The sequence below is a fragment of the Heterocephalus glaber genome, unplaced genomic scaffold, assembly GCF_053883595.1.
Source record: "Heterocephalus glaber isolate CG9 unplaced genomic scaffold, H.glaber_assembly_v1.0 deba00000122, whole genome shotgun sequence".
Lineage (NCBI taxonomy): Eukaryota > Metazoa > Chordata > Mammalia > Rodentia > Bathyergidae > Heterocephalus > Heterocephalus glaber.
In genome coordinates this window covers 45,951,776-45,971,120 of record NW_028258138.1, presented here as the reverse complement: position 1 = coordinate 45,971,120, position 19,345 = coordinate 45,951,776, and the positions used below count along the sequence as shown (strand labels likewise).

At 32.3% G+C, this 19,345-nt stretch overlaps 2 protein-coding genes across 3 annotated transcripts in view; both read right to left on the bottom strand.

Annotated features, from left to right (window-relative positions):
* Positions 1 to 2,112, bottom strand: part of Arl6 (ARF like GTPase 6) — a 28,919-nt gene extending 26,807 nt beyond the window's left edge. The window contains exon 1 of one of the 2 annotated variants that reach the window (XM_021238818.2): positions 1,563 to 2,112. The gene's annotated coding sequence lies outside the window, so the exon portion shown is untranslated. The remainder of the gene's footprint in view (positions 1 to 1,562) is intronic. The other variant, XM_004857940.4, reaches the window with a different exon arrangement.
* Positions 2,113 to 13,874: 11,762 nt separating this feature from the next.
* Epha6 (EPH receptor A6) overlaps positions 13,875 to 19,345 on the bottom strand; it is a 916,320-nt gene continuing 910,849 nt past the window's right edge. Inside the window, 1 exon segment of the mRNA XM_021238833.2 lies at positions 13,875 to 16,223. Coding sequence (XP_021094492.1) covers positions 16,109 to 16,223 — 115 coding nt within the window. The 3' untranslated portion in view covers positions 13,875 to 16,108.

The window sequence follows — 19,345 nt, the reverse complement described above, 5'->3', positions numbered from 1 at the left end:
CATGTAAAATTATAATGTATTTTATCATTTGAAAATGTAACGTCCTCTCATTAGTGTTTTTTTCAAAATATGAATGATTTATTAAACAGTTTGCAAACTTTTTACAGAAGATTTTACTTAGTTTTAAGAAACAAAGAAAGTAGTCTAGAAACCTGTACAATTACTATTTATCAATAAATTATTTTTTTTAACTAAGGGAAAATATGCATGAAAATGGTTGTATTTCTGGAAAAATACAAGGAGAGCTCTTGTCTGAGTTTTTTTTCTTTCTCTTCTTTCCATTTCTTTCAGTTTAAATTTAGAGAAGGCAAGATCTTGGACAAGAGTAAGGTTTTCCAAAGGGTAATTACAAATGCTCTGAGATTGGTCCAGATAATTTACATTAAAAACAAACAAACAAACAAAACACCCCTGAGGTTGAGAGAAACTAACAAATCAATAAGAAATGAGAACAGTGGATAATTTGATAATCACAATTCTGAACACTGAAGTAGTAAATGAGATTCAGAGTTGAACAAGCAGTTAATAAAGGCAGCATATGTTACAAAATATACTTAGCAAATTTTGATGTTCCAAGTTGTTTTACTTCAAAACTGTAGTTAAATTTAAATTTTAAAAGAAAATTATAATCTTGGTTTGTGAAAAAGGTACAAAGTTCATACTAAGACTAGATAGCATAAGCTAGTTAAGTAGAGCACCACTACTGAATGGCTTAAGAAAATATGCCTTCAGCTTAAAATCCACCTTTATGTATTTATGACACCGGCAGAATTAAGATACCTGAGGTAAATTTTCTATAGTGCACAATTTCTGTACTTGAATCAAGATTACTTTGGTTTGAGTATTAACCCTGCGACTAGTTGTGTGACTTTATGAGCTGACTGTGTTCTTCAATGACTGGTCTTGCATAGATATTAAGTTGTTCACAATCTCAACCCAATCTACCTTTCCAGTTGCTCATTTACACACCAGCCAAATTTTCCAGGCTGCTCTCTGAGAACCAGCTTCCCACATGTTGCCAGAAAAGCCCAGAAGAATTAGGATATTATCTAGAGCAATAAGGTAGAAAGGTAAACTGCACACAGAGATGGGAACAGTAAAAGAACACCCATGAAGGACATTTTGTAAACTTTAAACAAGTCTGTGGAGTGAAGGGTTGCACTCTCTTACTACCTCACGTAAACATTATTCAACATTCAGTTTTTGATAATGAAATTTCAATTTCAGAGCTTTCCATACTTTACATAAAAAGGCCCAAACCGGGCACTGTTAAAATCAAACAACCAACCAAGCAACATTCACTCACAACAGTTTGATGCATATTTTTGGGTCCCTGGTACTCACCACAAAAATTTAATTTTCTTTTTCCACCTTTCAAACATTAGAAACTACTCGCGTGGAGTTTAAAACGTGGGAAATATAAAAAGGAATTCTAAAACTGCCAGGGAGAAGGTGACCTCTGGCCATAAAACTCGAGGAAATAGGGTTGCACATGAACTTTGAGGCCAGTACGGAGGGCCCAGGAGTTGGTAAGGAACCGGAATGAATGCACTTTCTCTTACCCGCCTGTGGGATGGGAATGTGGTGCCTCAGACTTCTCTACGCCTCCATAGGAAAGATTCCTTGTCCGGCGCAGAGCCCCCTCTACAAGTTAGGGGACCTGGCAGCTTCTGTCTCAGCCGGAGCATCAGTTGCAGAGCAGGCGCCTAGGCGCGCGGTGTTCCCTTGGGAACAGGAGCTTCTTCCGGTCCTGAAGCCACACCTCTTCGGGAAGCTTGGCGATTCAGCCGGTTGTGCTTTTGTTTCTGGGGTTGCAAGGCTCTGGAAAAAAGCCAAGGACACTCCAAGGAACTCTATTAAGAAAAATGTGAGCACAGGTGACAAGATGAGCTGTCGGTTATTCTGCGAGGATCTGCGCAGTCATCCGTGGAGCATGATGGGAGTTGTAGGCACAGCCTGCTGGGTAGCATCAGGCGCCTGGCTTCGCTGTGAGATGGTCTGTCTGCGCCGGTCTTCCCGGGTTCTTAGGCCTCCTAGAGGACGGCGCTGTGTGTGGAGCCAAGAATGCCGAATCCTTGCGTAGTTGTTGGACACTGGCGCAGTGTAGTGACGACTGCAAGACATAGCGGTGCCTACTGGGGCAAGGCTTGCGTCGCCGTTGCCCTACTGCACAATGCGCAGTACCCCAGCTCTGCTAGGCGTCAGCCCGAGTCCTGGAGAAGGAAAACTGTTAACATAGAGAGGGGCGAGAAACTGGTCTAGAAAGTTGTACAATTACTATCTGTCGATAAATTTTTTTTAACTAAGCAAAATACAGTAAAAGCCAAAGATATTATTTGGCCAAACAAGTGTGCTTGTGACTTTAGTTCTCTGATGTTTGGTCATCCTGAAAGATTTCCACATTTCCGGCGTAATCTCTTGTGATTGATTATTGTCCCCAGAATCGAGTCGACTGGTGGTCAGGATAGGCATTAATAGTCAATAAAATTAGCCATGCCCTTAAATTGCCCTCTGATTTTATAGTAGTTACAAATGATCCTTAAATTGAAAATATTTAAGCTTTCCCCCACATTTTACTTTTACTGTTCCAATGGCCAGACTATAAATGCATCATTTGAAAGATCTAGCATTTCTTTGTCAACCTATTTGTCCAGAAGCACCAACCTTACCTCTCAATGAATTGCTTCTATGATTATAAACCAACCTTACCTCTCAATGAATTGCTTCTATGATTATAAACCAACCTTACCTCTCAATGAATTGCTTCTATGATTGTAAACGTTCCTTAAAGACGTTTCATTTTTTTTGTTACCTATGAGTATAAACCTATTTTCCCTTTCCAGCTAAGTAGTTTTATGTTTACTTTCTGACTTGTTCTTTGGCCCATTAATTAATTTGGTTTATTAAATAGACTAGGAGCGTAAAAAAAAAACGAGAGAGAATTTTGTCAAAGTGACGATGAGAATGAGGGTTGTGCATGTATAATTCCGAGGTGTTTGGTTGCATTTCTAAATTTCCAAGTGCAGTTATTTTTGCAGTGAAAAAAAGTATGTTTCTGGGCCATAACTGTTTGAAGGCAAAAACAAAACGAAAACCGCCAGTTGTTGCTTACCCAAATTATTGACATTTAAATATCTTCTATAAATGGAGAATGGAAATACACTGTTCTTTACTGTGTGGTCAGTTAACCCCTCTCTTTGCTTCAGCTTCCTCACTTTCAGAAAGATACTTTTTCATCTAGTGTTTTTCAAGATTAAAGAGATAATAAATGTAAATGATTAGCATATAGTAGGTGTTAAGAGATAAGCAAAGATCTTACGTTCCAGAAACCTGTCTTGGACAGACTTAATTTTTCCTATTTCCTATATTTTTTTCCCTAGGTTGAGTTCATTTACTTTAACCTAGTACAAAACATTTGTTGAAAACGGGGTTATAATAAGTGGCTCCTGCATCTGATTTAGGCATATAGATAATTCTTTGACAATAACAACAAAAAAGCTAAGCAAATAGTTATTTTATGTAAGTGTAATTGATGTGATGGCTTATTATTATTAGAGATGAAATAGTTGTCATGAAATCTACAATCTACTCAATAATCTAGAAAATACCAATTGTGAAAATATCCACCAAAAAAAGTAAATATTTCATTGGTTTGAATCTACTGTTTTAGTGCTTTGCCAGTTGAAACTGCTCTCAAGAGTAGACTTTGGGCTCAGCATAAAATATTTCCACTTTAGTTTGATTCCATTTTATTACAAGAATAATAAGCTTTCAAAATGGTATGTGATTTTTTTTTAAAGCTACTTAAGATACATGTCAGAGAAAATTTTAAGTACTTTCTAACTAGTTTTAATTTCATACTGGCTTTTGGAACTGTAGCAGGAAAGCGTGAGATACATTGAATGCTGTACCATTCTGATTAATTCAAGATCTCTTAATATATTTTGTTATTGGCAACTTTTATAAGACTATAAAAAATTCCTGATTTATAATTTATGAAAAGTTTTTGAATGAACAGTGATGCTTGTGTTGGAAATTAAATATTGGGTATCACATCTTTTTATCATCTGTAATTTGTGTATAGTAGTCCCTTTACTCTGAACAATTTATTTGAATATTTTGCTAATATAAAATCGCTACAAAAATCTGTACCACTTATTTATAGTGATTTATGTGAACTTATGTCTACTTCTTAATGTCATTAATTATTTGAAAAATTACAACTATTATTTTACATCCAGAATTACTAAAGTTCTAAAAAGGATCTAGATTTAATAGACTAAACATAAACTACAATAAATATGTATCAATGCAAGAGTCAGATTCAACCACCAGAACTGTAACTTTTATTTACTAATAGATATTGTAATAAACAGGCTTACTCCATCTGTAAGACCCTGATAACGCCTGTTAGGAAATCATAGAAAAATAAAATACAATAATTAGTAAATTGTACTTTGTACAAAAATCTTATGTTGCTCAGCAGGTAGTTTTGCTAAACACCATATTCTTTCAGCAAATAGATGACATATGTAATGCAATTCACCACAAACAATCTCTGAGCATTCTATAACACTATTAAGTTGTAAGCATGCCAGCACATGAAAATTTACATGGAACATCATAATATTATAGTAGATTTTTATAAGATGAAAACAACTCTACTTTTAAATAAACCTGAATTACTTCACTGCTAGAGTAAAGTACATAATAGGTAGATTGCAGTTCAGTGAATATCCTTTTACTGTGTTAATCTCTCTACCATACTGTGATTGCAACCAGAAAAGAGAAAACAGGCTATGTAAGGAACCTGAGTGGAAAGTATGTATTGAATCTCTAAATGGTGATATACCAAATCAAAAAAAAATAACGGGGTGCTGCACTTCCTTATTCTCACAGATGTTTCTACCACCTTTAGTAAGAGTAGATGGATATAGTGCTAAATCCTTAACTAATGATAAATAAGTTCATGTCAAATTACAAAGACATAATTTAAAAAATAATGTAGAGAGAAGAAATATTTTAGCTATTTTTATTAATTAAATATAGCTCTATGAGGGATTAAATTTCTCAACCTAGTCAAATCTTATCCAGACATTTTATAGAAATATGCTATTTAGTATTAAACTTTTTATATCTTATTTTGTGTGCACAACTGTTGAAATTATCTTAAATTCAAAATAGCCATTTAAAATTTGATATGGCCATTTAAATATAGTGTTTAATTAAATACACACATGTATACATATATCTTTATGTTTTGGGCTCTGATAGAAGAGCAAAATAATGGAGAACAAACTTATTCCATAATTCACAATCTAATTTCACATAAAGTCTGAAGAATAAATATATATTTTAAATTCCTGCATATTGAATTACATACAGCATATCCAGAAATAATTCAGCAAGCACTATTAAAAGATAATATCTTTCCTATTAGTGTAGAGAGGGGCACAAGGAACAATCATCTTGTCCATTTGTTTCTCCTAAATGACAAATGACAGAAGGTCTTGACATTTTCCATACAGGAAAAAAACACACAAAAGTTTTACTAAAAGATTTATGTCTATTTGTCTTTTTAAAAAAATTCAGATGGGAGCTCAATACTCTTTAAAATAATATTTGAGACAGGTTGAATATACATTTCTCAAGCTCAAACTAATTTATTATTCATAGGTTTTGAATGATAACAGAAGAGCCACAAAATGTTTCTGTCATTTACTCTGTAATAAAGATAAATAAATAATAAAATATAAGACGTATCAATGGCATTGAGAGGTCCTTACTTAGTCTCTACCTTAGGAAAGTGAGGACTCTTGTCAGAGTACTTGGACGGCAAAATTTCAGGTCTTCCAATAAGAGACCTTAAAATATTTAATAAAAAGATGCCTTTGAAATATAGTTTTTTCCTATTTTGCATCACACACATGAATATCCATTATATATTATATATGTATATATATACATACACATATATAGTCACTTTCTCACTCTCCAACTACTTATGTATCTCTTCCCCCAACAACTCCCTTCCTACATCTATACTGACTTCTTGGTGAAATCAAACAACTCACATAGTAACATCTTTTTTCTATGATGAATCTATAAATTTATCTGCTTATTACACATTCTGCCTTCCCTATCTTTGGAGTTCTGTGAACATGCTCTTACCAAAAACTACCGTTCCTACATAGGCTCTGAAGCTTAATGCTTCTACCTTCTCCAACCCTTTGCTCTAATCATTTCTCTCATGTATAATCATTTTTCCTTTGCCAAAGCATTTCATTAATATATAATTACCTTTATTCTAAACAAATGAGCAAATTAACAAACTCCATAAAGTTCTCTCGACTCCACATCTTCAGCTCCTATCCTATTTATCTTACTCCTTTTACAACAAAACATACTGAAATACTTGTTTATATATTCTGACTTTGCTTTCCTCTCTTACATTTCTTGTTAATCCATTTCAGTAAGGATTTGACATCACTGTTTCATAGAGATTGTCCTTCTTAAGGTTTTTGAAGAGACTGCTCTTGTCAAAGTTGCCAGATCCTGTGGTCATTTTTTTGTTCTAATTTTGACTTCTTAAAAGCACTTAATCCATTTAACTATTCCAGTAGCCTCATATACTCCAACCTCATTCCTTTTTGCCTCCTCCATTCCCTCATGAATGTATACCACTGTCCTATCTGCTCTTGAACACTCCAAACTCTTGTAGATTAACTGTTTTTTCTGTCCAGAAAGCTCTTACTCTGGATTTTCTCATAGCCATTTCCTTCATGTTTTTCCAGTATCAGTTTAAATGCCATGTCTTCAGAGATTTCCCTTCTTGCCTGATATGAAAGAGTCATAGCCATGCTCTGTAGCATTATTAATTTAATCAGCACAACAATCACTGTCTCTTTGTTTGTCTTTACTACTAGAAAGTCAATTCTGTGAAACAGGAACTTTGCTTCCCTTATCATCATGTATCCTCAGTATTTGTATACGTATGTGGTAGTGTTCAATAAGCATTAGTTGGATGAATGAGTGGATTTACAGACAAATACATTTTTAAACTAAATTAGCATATAAGTATATATACTTATTTTTAAAATTTAAGAATTATAATTTTAGGCTAGTAAAAGACATGTCTTTTGTTGTTATTGTATTTGTTACATAGTATAAAGAGGTTAACATTGATCCTTGGTCAGGTAATTTTTGTTGTTTATATTAAATTATACTTAACTATTGCATTTAATGTAGAGTGGTCAAGGTTGTAATGAAGGAAAGGGAGTCTTTTGATTTCTCCAAAGGATTTTAAACACTGTAGAAAATAAGTAATTTATATAAAAATGGAAGGGTTTACTACTCTTTTTTGAAGCATCCCATTTGGTGAAATTATAAACATTGAATAAAGTGTAAGCAGTAAAATAACTAAAAATATGTGATTGCTATTTTGAATTTACATAGTGCACTGGAGGATTGTTTTAATGTTTCCATTCATTAGAAAGAAAAAGAGTTTGCTTTTTCCAGCAGACTTTATGGAGTGTCAGAGCAGTGTTAGTTAAAAGAAGAATAGCTTCAAGAATAGCTTCTAGCCAGAATGTTATGGCATTCAAATTCTTTGAAAACTGGTAAGTTACAAGCATCATGAGCTATAAAACCTGAAGAGGCTCTTTTTCAAATATTTAAAACAACTGGAAAGAAAAGGCAATCTCTTTGAAAGAATATAAGCATTAAGAGATCAAAAGATATCACATAAAATTAATACGTTAGTGCCATATTTAAAAAATATTTATTACTATGTAAAATTTATATAACTATTTAAAAGCATAAATTGATGCTAAAAGACAATCCTTCCAAGAAGTGCTCTTTTCTACATCATATACATAATGTTTTTAATTGAATAATAGAAGACAAAAATCTCACCAATATGGTAATTCATAAATATGTGTATAAAGTACTTTGGCAGTCCAATATTTAAGGTTTATTTTAGCAAAATATTTGTCATATATGTCTTGGAAATTAAAATAATTAGCAGTATGGCAATGTTTAGACTTATGATGACTTGACCTATTAATAAAATTGTTAAAAATAAACTTTTGGTAAACTATTTTCATGAGGTTTTTTCCTAATTTTATTTTATTTTATTTTTTGGGAACCGGAGATCGAACTCAGGACCTTGTGCTTGCGAGGCAGGCAGCAGAGCCACTGAGCTAAATCCCCGGCCCTTCTAATTTTATTTATTGACATGTATTTTAACAGTTGTAAGTGGATTTACTTTAAGTAGAAATTCCCATTCTCAAATCATATTTTAGTTTCAAAATTACCATTAAGAAGAACATAATTTTCATTCTCTCTTTTCTTATAGGTTTTTTGTTGTTGCTTTTTAAAACTAGGAAAGTAACAATTTATACCCAAACTCTTCTTTGTATTCTTTCTTTTCCTCAATTTTAATGAAAGTTAGTTTGTTGCCATGTTCTATATTTTTGCTCTGCCTATGATTTTTCAAAAATGAAGTCATTACAGCAGTTATGACTAAAATTTTATGAAACAGCTAACAAGTATTCCTTCAAAATTAAAAATTTGGTTTTTGAAGTTTTCACTGCACAAAAGTTAAAATTTAATACAGTTTATGAAAAATGTCTAAAAGACATTTGCACCTTGTAGATATTCAAGCTTTCTGTGTCATAAATCTAAGATGGAGTGTGATTAAGAAAATGATTAATAGTGTATCAGGAACAAAGCACATGTAGTAGTCTTTAAAATCAAGTGTTACATTCACATTTGTTAGTGCTACTCAAGTATTGAGTCCCACTCATTTTGCATTTTCACTTTTTACTCTTGGGGGCTTAAAGTTATACCGAGGCTCTATACTTTTGTAAGAAGAAAATGAAATTCTTGCATAGTATGAATATATTAACATACTTTTCTTTGAAGACATATATGACATGGAGAGAAAGAACACATTAAATTCAAAACTCCAGTGGAAAATATTTATACACATTAAACCTTACTTTCAGTGCAGAAATTTTGAAGTCTCAATCATTTATTGTCCATGATATTCAGCATTGTCTTAAAGATACTTTGGGGATATGGCAATAATAGTTCTAGATAATATACCAGTGGATATTTGAACAAATTGGATTAAACAATGCTTACACTAATCACATTGACAGAAAAATTTCTTGTTTAGTTACAGGTTTTTTAGCAAGTGAATGGCTATTGATTTTGTTATAGAGCCTCAAAAGACCACATTTTAAGTAGATTTATTTATTTAAAAATTAAAAATAATGGCAATAAGTAAAGCATGAACAGTTAAAATCATTATGTCTTTAATAATATTACTGGATAGATGAGAATTATAAAGAGCAAAACTTTGAAATGAGCTAATAGAATTAATTATATTCTGGCTTCTCTGAAGATACATTTAAATGAAAAAATTTAAAAACAGTTTATATCTAAACTTCATACAGTTGATTCTACAAATAACTAAATGTACAAGAGAGATTTCTAATCATAGACTCAATAGAAGAAGACATTTAAAATCAGGTAAATATCTTGAAATGCATGGTTTACTCATTTCAGAAATTAACATTCATGCTATTTATTATTTAAAAAATTTGAAATCACATTGGGTCTTCCTAGAACAGGAAAATTAAGACTGTCTTAAGGATGAACTATAAGTATGGAAAATTTTATAAAAGTCTATTTTGCTTGTTATGTAAGGTCATATTTAACTCATGAAAATAGGGCATATATCTCCAATGTAGTAGTGCCTAAATATACTAGCATTTTTTCTCTTTTTGGTACTGGGGATTGAACTCTGGCCCTTGCGCTTGTGGGGCAGGCAGGGGAACCACTGAGCTAAATCCTCGGCCCCTAGTAGTGCCTAAATATAAAATCTGAATTGGATATATGAAAAATGGTGATTCTTATGGTCTTAGAGTTTTCTTCATAGTAACATTACATATTTTGACATAAAAAGAGTTCTTCCTTCAGTGAGGGCTAATGAGATGGAGACTGGTGCTCACTAAACAGGAATCCTACAGTAGGGTTGTTTTCCTTTTATTAGTAGTAGAACAGTTTAAAGCCACATCTCAGTTGTTCTCGTTTGTCATTTGCGTTAATAACTTATTACTTAACTAAAAGTGAATTATTAGGACAAGTTAAAGACAGCCAAAAGATACAAATGATGGAGAAATATGCATAGAGTTTTAGTTGAGAGAAGATTTTTCACTAATTTTGACACTTCTCTGACGACTCCTGGGAAAATTGTATTGTTCATTTGTATTTTATTTGCTAATCAAAAGTAGAAATCATGAACCTGGGGATGTAGCGCAGTGGTGGAGTGCTTGCCTTGCATGTAAAATGTCCTGGGTTCAATCCTCAGTACTGAAAAAAAACAAGTATTAACCACATCTTTATATTACATTTTAGAGCTATCTTTTATCTTACTCCATTAGGTAATATTTCTTTAATGCATTTGTTATTTAAATGATGAATCAATCGCTTGTGTTTAAGGGCCCTCTTGTGTTTAAGATTTTTGTCTTAAAGGAAAACCAATCAAAAGGTTCCCTTAGTGATGCAGAGATTTGGGAGTCCAGCCAGTGTAGAAATCTGAGCAAAAACCTTTGTTTTGCTTAAAACTTTGCTTTCTATGGGAAAGTACAGAAATATAAGAAAATGGATGTTACTTAATATCATTGGGATACAAAGTTTACAGTTGTCAGATTCTTTTTTAAAAGGTGAAGTTTATTCATTTAGTAGCATTTTGACTTCCTTTGTAGTTGAAAAGTTTTCGTTCAATTTTTTTGATTCATATAACATACAATAATTTTTAGTCTATACTGGTAAGCCAAGGGTAAATATTCAAAGATATTTTAGACTCTCCAAAAAGTGCCAACTAAATAAAAACTTGAATTAGGAGCAAAAACCTCAAGCCTTTCAATATTCTCGTAAAATTTTGGCTGAATAATTTGAATCTATTAGTCAGAAAAAGAGGATTAGCTAAAACTACATTTTAATGACTGTTTTCTCCTTGATCCTTTGATCTTTTTTGTCACATATCATGTCACATTCCCTTAGAACAAAACAAATTAGTTTTTTATCCTAAGAAATCCTTGAAACACCTGCTTAATACTTAACTTTTTCTAAGTTAACACTAAGAGAAAGATGGAGGTATTTACTTTGTGCAACATCAGATTTTTCTTTTCCTTCATTTCATTTAGGAACATGATATATCTCATCATGAGTTGTCATCTTTTTTCTTGTTAATGGATCACACTTGAAAGAACTTTCTGCAACCCTTGAAGATTATACTCATTATTACAGTTACTAGGCCTAGTAATTATCTTGGGCAAAATTTTAATTTCAGGATTGCTTTTAAAAAGAGGGTGATGTTTTCTAATTGAACGCATCTTTGAGGTATGAGTCTATATATGAACTAAAAGCTTTGCCTCTGGACAATAAAAATTTGTGACTCTTGACAAGGATCAACTATTAATAAGAGAATATCTTAGAGAACCTAGCAAGCATGCTTCTCTTTGCCAAACTACAGTGTGGTTGGAAAGAATTCTATGTGAATTTGAGGTCCAAAATATTTCCTTCTGGAAGAGATTGCAAATATAATTCATACTGGACCAATTCCTATGTATTGGTTTTTATTCTATGGAAAGAGCCAACCCCCAGTGATAGGACAACCACTGAAAACTACAAACAGGTTCTAACTTCTAAATTTTAAGCTTGAGACTCAATTCAAAACAAGGACAGTATATGAAAATTTATCTTTGTGTAAGATTTTATGCACATAGGAGGCACTCCATAGATGTTTGTTAAACTGAACTGAATAAAGTTTATGGTGCCTTTGTTGAACTTTATAAAATTTGAAATAAACTTTGGAAATGTTGATCATAAAAATGAAAAGTTAAATGACTTCAGTACATGGTATTCTGATAGGAGAATACAATGAGTTTACCCACTGTGCTCCTCTACCTTCTAGAGTCTGTATTTAAAAACAATAAAATACTTTTAAATTAAATATGAAGTAATATGGGTTTCTTCTACTTTGTGAAATTTGAGCCTGGAAATTTTAAGGTGATCATAGTAAAAGATGTGATTCACAGCTTTAAATCTCTTTTCTATATAAAGACAGACACTGTGAGATAGAATAACAACTTTTGTTTCTTAAAACACTAATTTAAAATTAATGTTAAATGTCCTTAGCTAAAGCTATAGAAAATAATCATAATCATTAATGTTAAATTATTTTCCAAAATATTTAATCTTCCATTAAAGCAAAGCCAGAATCTGTACCCTCTGTGAATACAAGTGGTCTCGTGTGATAAGACTATCATATTAAAAGTACAGTATTTGCAACCTTCCCTACCCTTCAGCTTCTTTTAAGAAGATCAGGAAGATCATTATAGATTTTCTGCACTTTCTTAAGTTGACAGGGATACAGGACATAGTAATAAAAATTGAAAAAGTAACAAAGGATAAGATGGTGAATTAAAAAGAAAAGAGTGATTTAAAAACAAAGCTTTAGAAAATCTAATAAAGGAATAGAAAAAAGATACCTAGCACTGGTTAAAATCTTGAGATAAGGATATTTATCTGACTACCTTGCAGAACAGAAAGTTATTAGAAAACATATTAAAATATCTTTTAGAAATGTGCTTGGATGAAATGTAACAATTCATTCTTCACTATTCTATAAAGACTGCTTTTCAAGGATTGGATTTGCATGTGTTTTCTATTCACGGGCTGAGATAGTCCTTAAAATTGTAGCTGGAAGATGTTTTATGCAGATTATATTGTTGAGCAGATTTTAAGAAGTAATGCAGAGTGAAATAATTTTTATTATGCATGCATAACTTATTTATTAATAGTTATTACTCACTGCTAAACTCTGTCATTCTTGATTCCTGTTAAGCTGAGTTTCACAATTTCTGATTGCCTTTTAAGCTCAATGATTTAATACAGTACCTAATTTCTCCCAATTGTACATTATTTTTATATTTTTCCCAAATATGACTTATATCATGAGATAATGAGTTGGCTATAGACTAGAAATTGACTACCCAGAAAATAAGAAAAAATTGGCTTCTTTAACTGACTTTCAAAATTCAAAAAGTTCTCTCAATAGAACATATTAAGAAATATTTTAAAAGCTGATATATAAATATATATGCATATTTTAATTATCTAAGTTTAATCCTAATGACATGTGATTTATGGGAGTTACTAATTTTTTGAGTAATTTTTATGCTTGTACATATTAAACAGATTCAGTTACTGATTATGTGCACCAGTAAATATGAAACTGTTTCACGTAAAATTTCCAAACTAATTTGTCATTTAAGTTATTAATAGTACTATATATTATACCAATGGGATCATGGGGTCCATTAACTGGTAGGCAGGAAAGAAATAAATATCCTCATATTTAATGTTTCTGTTAATTTTATACATATGTTTTAACCTTACTTTGACCAGGATGAAATTCAAAATTACATTTATAATCATGTTTACAGTTTTCTAAAACATAAATGAAATTTAAAAGAAATTTCAAGGAGGATATGGGGTAAGAGGCCAAGAGGAAACAGAGTTTTCTGATACTCAAAGAAAATGTTAGGGAAGGAAAAAAAAAGTATAAATTAACCAGAAGATAGATAGTGTAATAAAATGTTTTTAAGAAAAGAAAATATTTTTAGCAGTATTAGGGATTGAACTCAGGGAACACTGAGCTATACACATGCATTTATTTATTTATTTTTAAATTTTGAGACAGGTTTGTGCAGACTGGCCTTGAACTTCTGATCCTCCCGCTTCAGCCTTTGGAGTAGCTAAAATTAACAAGCGTAAGCAGCACATCTACTCAAGAAAAATATTCTTAAAAGAAATCTTTAATATTACAATCACTGAATGTCCATCCCATAGAAGTTTAAATAGTTTAATACAATTTATTTTATCAAGGTATACAGATGTTGCTGACAAAGTCCTATGGAACACCATATTATTCTCTTATTTTCTAAATACCTTTTTGTTGTTTTATAAAAATAAAATATATGATTAATAAATTTAATCTGCTTACATCTGTTTTTATTTAATGTATATTTAAAGACAGATAAATATGGAAATTTTATATTTACTTTAAATGTATCCAGATTTAGGTAAATATATCAAGCAAACTGCATATAGTCTATGAGTAGTGCATGACCATGCAGGTTGATAGCCACAAAAGTTTTCTAGATATTTCTGACACACTTATTTAAAAAGTGAATGATGTCTCACTTTTTCTTTTTATAGTATACATACGAAATACTCTAAAAATGTCTTTCTAGCTCTATTCATTTTTTTTGAAACAAGAAAAATTAAGTGGTGATAGAAAAAAACAGGAGATAAATCACCAAGATAAAATACGTGGAAGGTTCTAGTAAAATGGACAGTCATCAAAATCTTAAAATAAGGAAAATAAAGAAAGAAAACAAGGACCATTAAATACAAAGAACACTGTTTTTACCAAAAAGTATAATTTAGGTAGAAATTTAAAAATGTGGATAGGGCACTTTGTCTCTGATATTAAATAAAAAACAAATGATTAAATTAACATCTGTAGACAGCTTGCACTGCATTTTTGTCCCCCTTAACACATTCTCTTTACTCTTTCCACCTAGCATGGTAGTCAATGTTTTTATATTTTCACAAGGAACAGCTGACTTTATAAATGATTTTGTTCATAAGACAGCACTATTTTGACAAGCTGACTGAGCATAATTCACTGAAAAATATGGTTGCCTTTTTGTGGCAAGGCTCTGAGAAGATTATGACAACAACATATCTTAGCTTTGCTCACATTTTTATGCAACTGTATTATGGAGCCAGGTTAACACGTGCGCGCACACACACACACGCACGCACACATATACATGCTCAAGTGTAAGATCTGTTTATATCCTGTTTGGAGTATTCATATTTATTTCTTAGAAGGTTTGGAAAAGAGCTCAGCATGTTCATGTAACTTATTTTTGCACTGAAACATAAGAATTCTTAAACTTGGAAAATATACTGGTATCAGTCAGACAGATATGTTTATTTTCTTGGGCTGCTATAGCTATCATAAAATTCTATTTAAATTAATTAATAATTTCACCCTAAATCTAAGGCTATAATCTTAGATGTTTTATTCAAAGCAATTCTACAAGATCAACTAATTTTCTCAGTTTTTTGATAATTACTTTCGTAAACTTGTGAAAAATGGATCAAAGGAACATTAATGGATTTACTCCATGCTTCATTCTATGAAAACCTTTAGGGCAATGGACACACTCTTGGTCTTCGCAAGGGCAGTTTTCATAACATAGTAGAGAAATACACAATAGTTAGTAAAAAAAAAAATCAGAAGAGAAAAGCCTCTAAAGTACCTCCTACTATGAAATGTGAACGACATCATATGGTTAATTTAAAAATAGACAAACCCAGCCTTAGAAGATTTAAAATCACAGTATTTTTCTCCCTTACCCTCTCCATTAACCCCCTTCTCACCAGAGTCGCACCTGACAAGAATGCATTTACACAGAATCCTTTGTCAATTCTGTAAATCATTCTAACATCAGGTGCTAATAGACAAAGTATGAAAATAAAGCAACAATACAACAGATAGAGTTGAGTAAAACTATCTAAAAATAATATTAATGTTAGTTTGGCAATTACTTGATCACAAAACATGAAAGAAAGTCCAGCTATATCTATCTCATTTACCATCAAACTCTACATACATCATTAAGGATGCCATATCTGGACAAATTCCTTTAGGTTAAGTCCATGAACACTTCCCAAATACGTCTATACAAAGTTACACATCCATGCTGAGTTATTCATCATTGTGTAGCAATAATTTGTAGTGGGCCAGGGTTTTATTTGCAGGCTATTTGGAGAGGATTTGTGTAGTAGTATGGTTTTAAAATCCAGGTTGGAAGCATAAACATAGGGTGTGTGGCATAGTTTGAATAAGTGACTGGTTTGTGAAAGGATTTTTGGACAGTCAGAAGAGAGGGCAGTACAGAGGATATCTTTCATTTTAGAAATGCTGAGGCACAAAACACAGGTGTTCATAGTACTTTCATACATGAAATCCTTTCTCCTGTATGTGCATCATATGTAAACGTAAAGTCTGTATGCTGCTGACTATTCGTCTCTGGTGTCCAATGAGTATGACTCCAATTCTCCTAATATCACTGAGAGAAAGGAAGAGAAAAACATGTAAATTTGGTAAATATGAGAGAGAAAAAAATGAAGGGCTTACACATATTAAATATGCACAATGTCACATTTGCCAAAATTTTTGTAGCTTGTTAAGCATAGATATAAATGAACAGTGAAAATTTGTTATATTTTTCTCTCTGGATCCACAGAATATACCACATTAAGCTCAAATTTAATGAAACAAGAAAAAATTTCATATTCACATACTTATCTTAGATATTTTGTAGGCCCAAAGGCTATATGTAATTTAAATATGTGGTTAGATAAATTTGCAACAGTGGTAGCAAAATGGTTAGAATGAAATATGGAAAATACAATGTAGACTCCTAGTTCCCACAGTATTTCAGTAATCTGAAAAAAAAGTTGTCATTATGTTGAACCATATGAAATTACTGTTTTCAAATAATGACAAGTTTGTATGGCTCAATCTAATTGTCTCAGTATTTAGTCCTTTAACTGACATGAGGATTTCTAATGCCCATTGGCAATGGGTGATTTTGAAATAATAGACAGTTGACCATTACATTATTACAATACTCAGGAGGAGCTCTAAAGTGACATGATAATATTGTATTAATTTGTGCATGCCTGCATGCGTGTGTGTGTATGTGTTACTGGGGATTGAACTCAGGACCTTGGGCTTGCCAGGCAACCACAGAACCACTGAGCTAAATCCCTGGCCCAATATTGTATTAATTGGATAGGAATTATAGGAATTGCTTAAGCAATATTAGTTTATATGAGTAATAGCTAATTTACCAAGAGAAAAATATGTTGATATAAAGTCTAGGATATGAACAAAAATAGTCTACATTGTAGAAAGCTTTAAAAATACTTAAAGTTATTTGAATTAATTATTTTTTTCAAAGAATAGTAGTTTAAAATGTAACATTCAATTTCCACCAGAACAATAGAAATTGTGGAAATGACATATGAACCTTAGGAAATATGTTCTTCACATGGCATTTGAATTTATAATTTCCTGAAAAGAACATTATTAAAGAAGAAATTAGACTGTTTCTACAATTAAATGGTAATGCCAATATGACATATTGGAACTTAGAGGATGTAATGAAAGCAGTCCTATGAAGGAAATTTATAGCAGTGAATTCCCACATCAGAAAAACAGAACAAGCTCACATAAATAACCTAACATTGAACCTCAAGCTTCTATGAGAGAGTTAAATCCAAAGCATATATAAGGAAGGAAATTATAAAGGTTGAAGCAGAAATTAATGCAACTGAAACTAAGAAAACAATACAAATAATCAATGAATCAAAGAATTGGTTTGTTGAATGATTTAATAAAATTGACAAACCCTTAGGCAACTTTATTTAAAAAAACTAAAAAAACCCTTCAAATCCATGCAATTAGGAATGAAAAGGTGAAATCACAATGGATCCTGCAGAAACCCTTAAGATCATCAATGTATTCTTTGAGAACCTGTACTCTAATAAGATGAAAAGCTCAGAATAAATGGACAGATTCCTAGATTCATATGAATTACCAAAGCTGAATCAAGAAGATATGAAAATTCTAAATAACCCAATATCTGCCAATGAAATTTAAAAAGTAATAAAGAACATGGGTGCACATATATCACTGTGGTATGATTCTTTTAATTATTCGGGGAAGATCCCCAGCAGTGGAATAGCGGGGTCAAATGGGATTTCCAGTCCTAGTTCTTTGAGGTATCTCCATACTGATTTCCACAGTGCTTGCACCAGTCTACACTCCCACCAGCAGTGGAGCAGGGTTCCTCTTTCCCCACAGCCCCGCCAGCATTTGTTATTGGTTGATTTCATGATAGCAGCCATTCTTTCTGGAGTGAAGTGGAATCTCAGCATTGTTTTCATGTTCATAGCAGCACAGTTTGTAATAGCTAAAACTTGGAAACAGCCCAAATGCCCATCAACTGGAGACTGGATAAAGAAAATGTGGTTTTTTAATAAAATGGAGTACTACTCAGCCATAAAAAATGAGAAATTAGAGACATTTACAGCTAAGTGGATGCACATTGAGGCAATACTCTTAAGTGAAATAAATAGGACACACATGTGTAAATACCAAATAGTTTCTCTGGTGTGAGAAACTGAAAGTGTAAATAAGGATTAAATGTATAATAGGTCATGTGAAATAGGAAGAAAAGGGGCAAAGGGGAAGGAAGGGGGAGGGCTAGGGGAAAGGCTAGAAGGGAATGGGATTAATATGAGAAAATGGAGAAATAGGAACAAAATTTTTGTAAATAGGGAGGGCTGGGCAAGGGTGAAAAATAAGAACCAAGAGAGATTATGTAAAGGTGCAAATTTCCAATGATGAATGTCATTATATTGTATACCTAAAATGTACCAATGATTAGAATGAATAATCGATAATGTAAAATAGGAAGAAAAGGTCCAAAGGCGTAGGGGTAGTGGGAGGGGCAGGGGAAAGGAAAGAAGGGAAAGGAAAAAATGATGATAAATGGAAAAAATGGAAATAAAGTCTTTGTAAATAGGGAAGGGTGGAGGGCGTGAAGGGAGGGCTAGGAATGGGGAAAAAATAAGAACCAAGATGCATTATATAAAGGTACAATTCCCAATGAGAAATGTAATTGTGTTGTATACCTACAATGTATCAATAAAAGAATTTAATACAAAAAAAAAGTAATAAAGAAACTACCAACAATGAAAAGCCCAGGTCCTGATGTATTCATTGCTGAATTCTACAAGAAATTTACAGAAGATCAAATGTCACTACTTTTCAAACTCCTTAGTGAAACTGGAAGGGAAGCAATACTCTCAAACTCGTTCCTGGAACCCAGCATTACCCTGATATCAAAACCAGAGAAGGATCCAACAAAAAAAGAAAACTACAGGCCAATCTCCTTAATGAACATGGATGCAAAAGTTCTCAAGATACTGGTGAACAGAATGCAGCAAAACATCAAGAAGATTATACACCATGACCAAGTAGGATTCATCCCAGAGATGCAGGGATGGTTCAACATATGCAAATCAATAAATGTAATACAACATATCAATGGAGCCAAAGACAAAAATCACATGATCATCTCAATAGATGCAGAAAAAGCATTTGACAATGTCCAACATC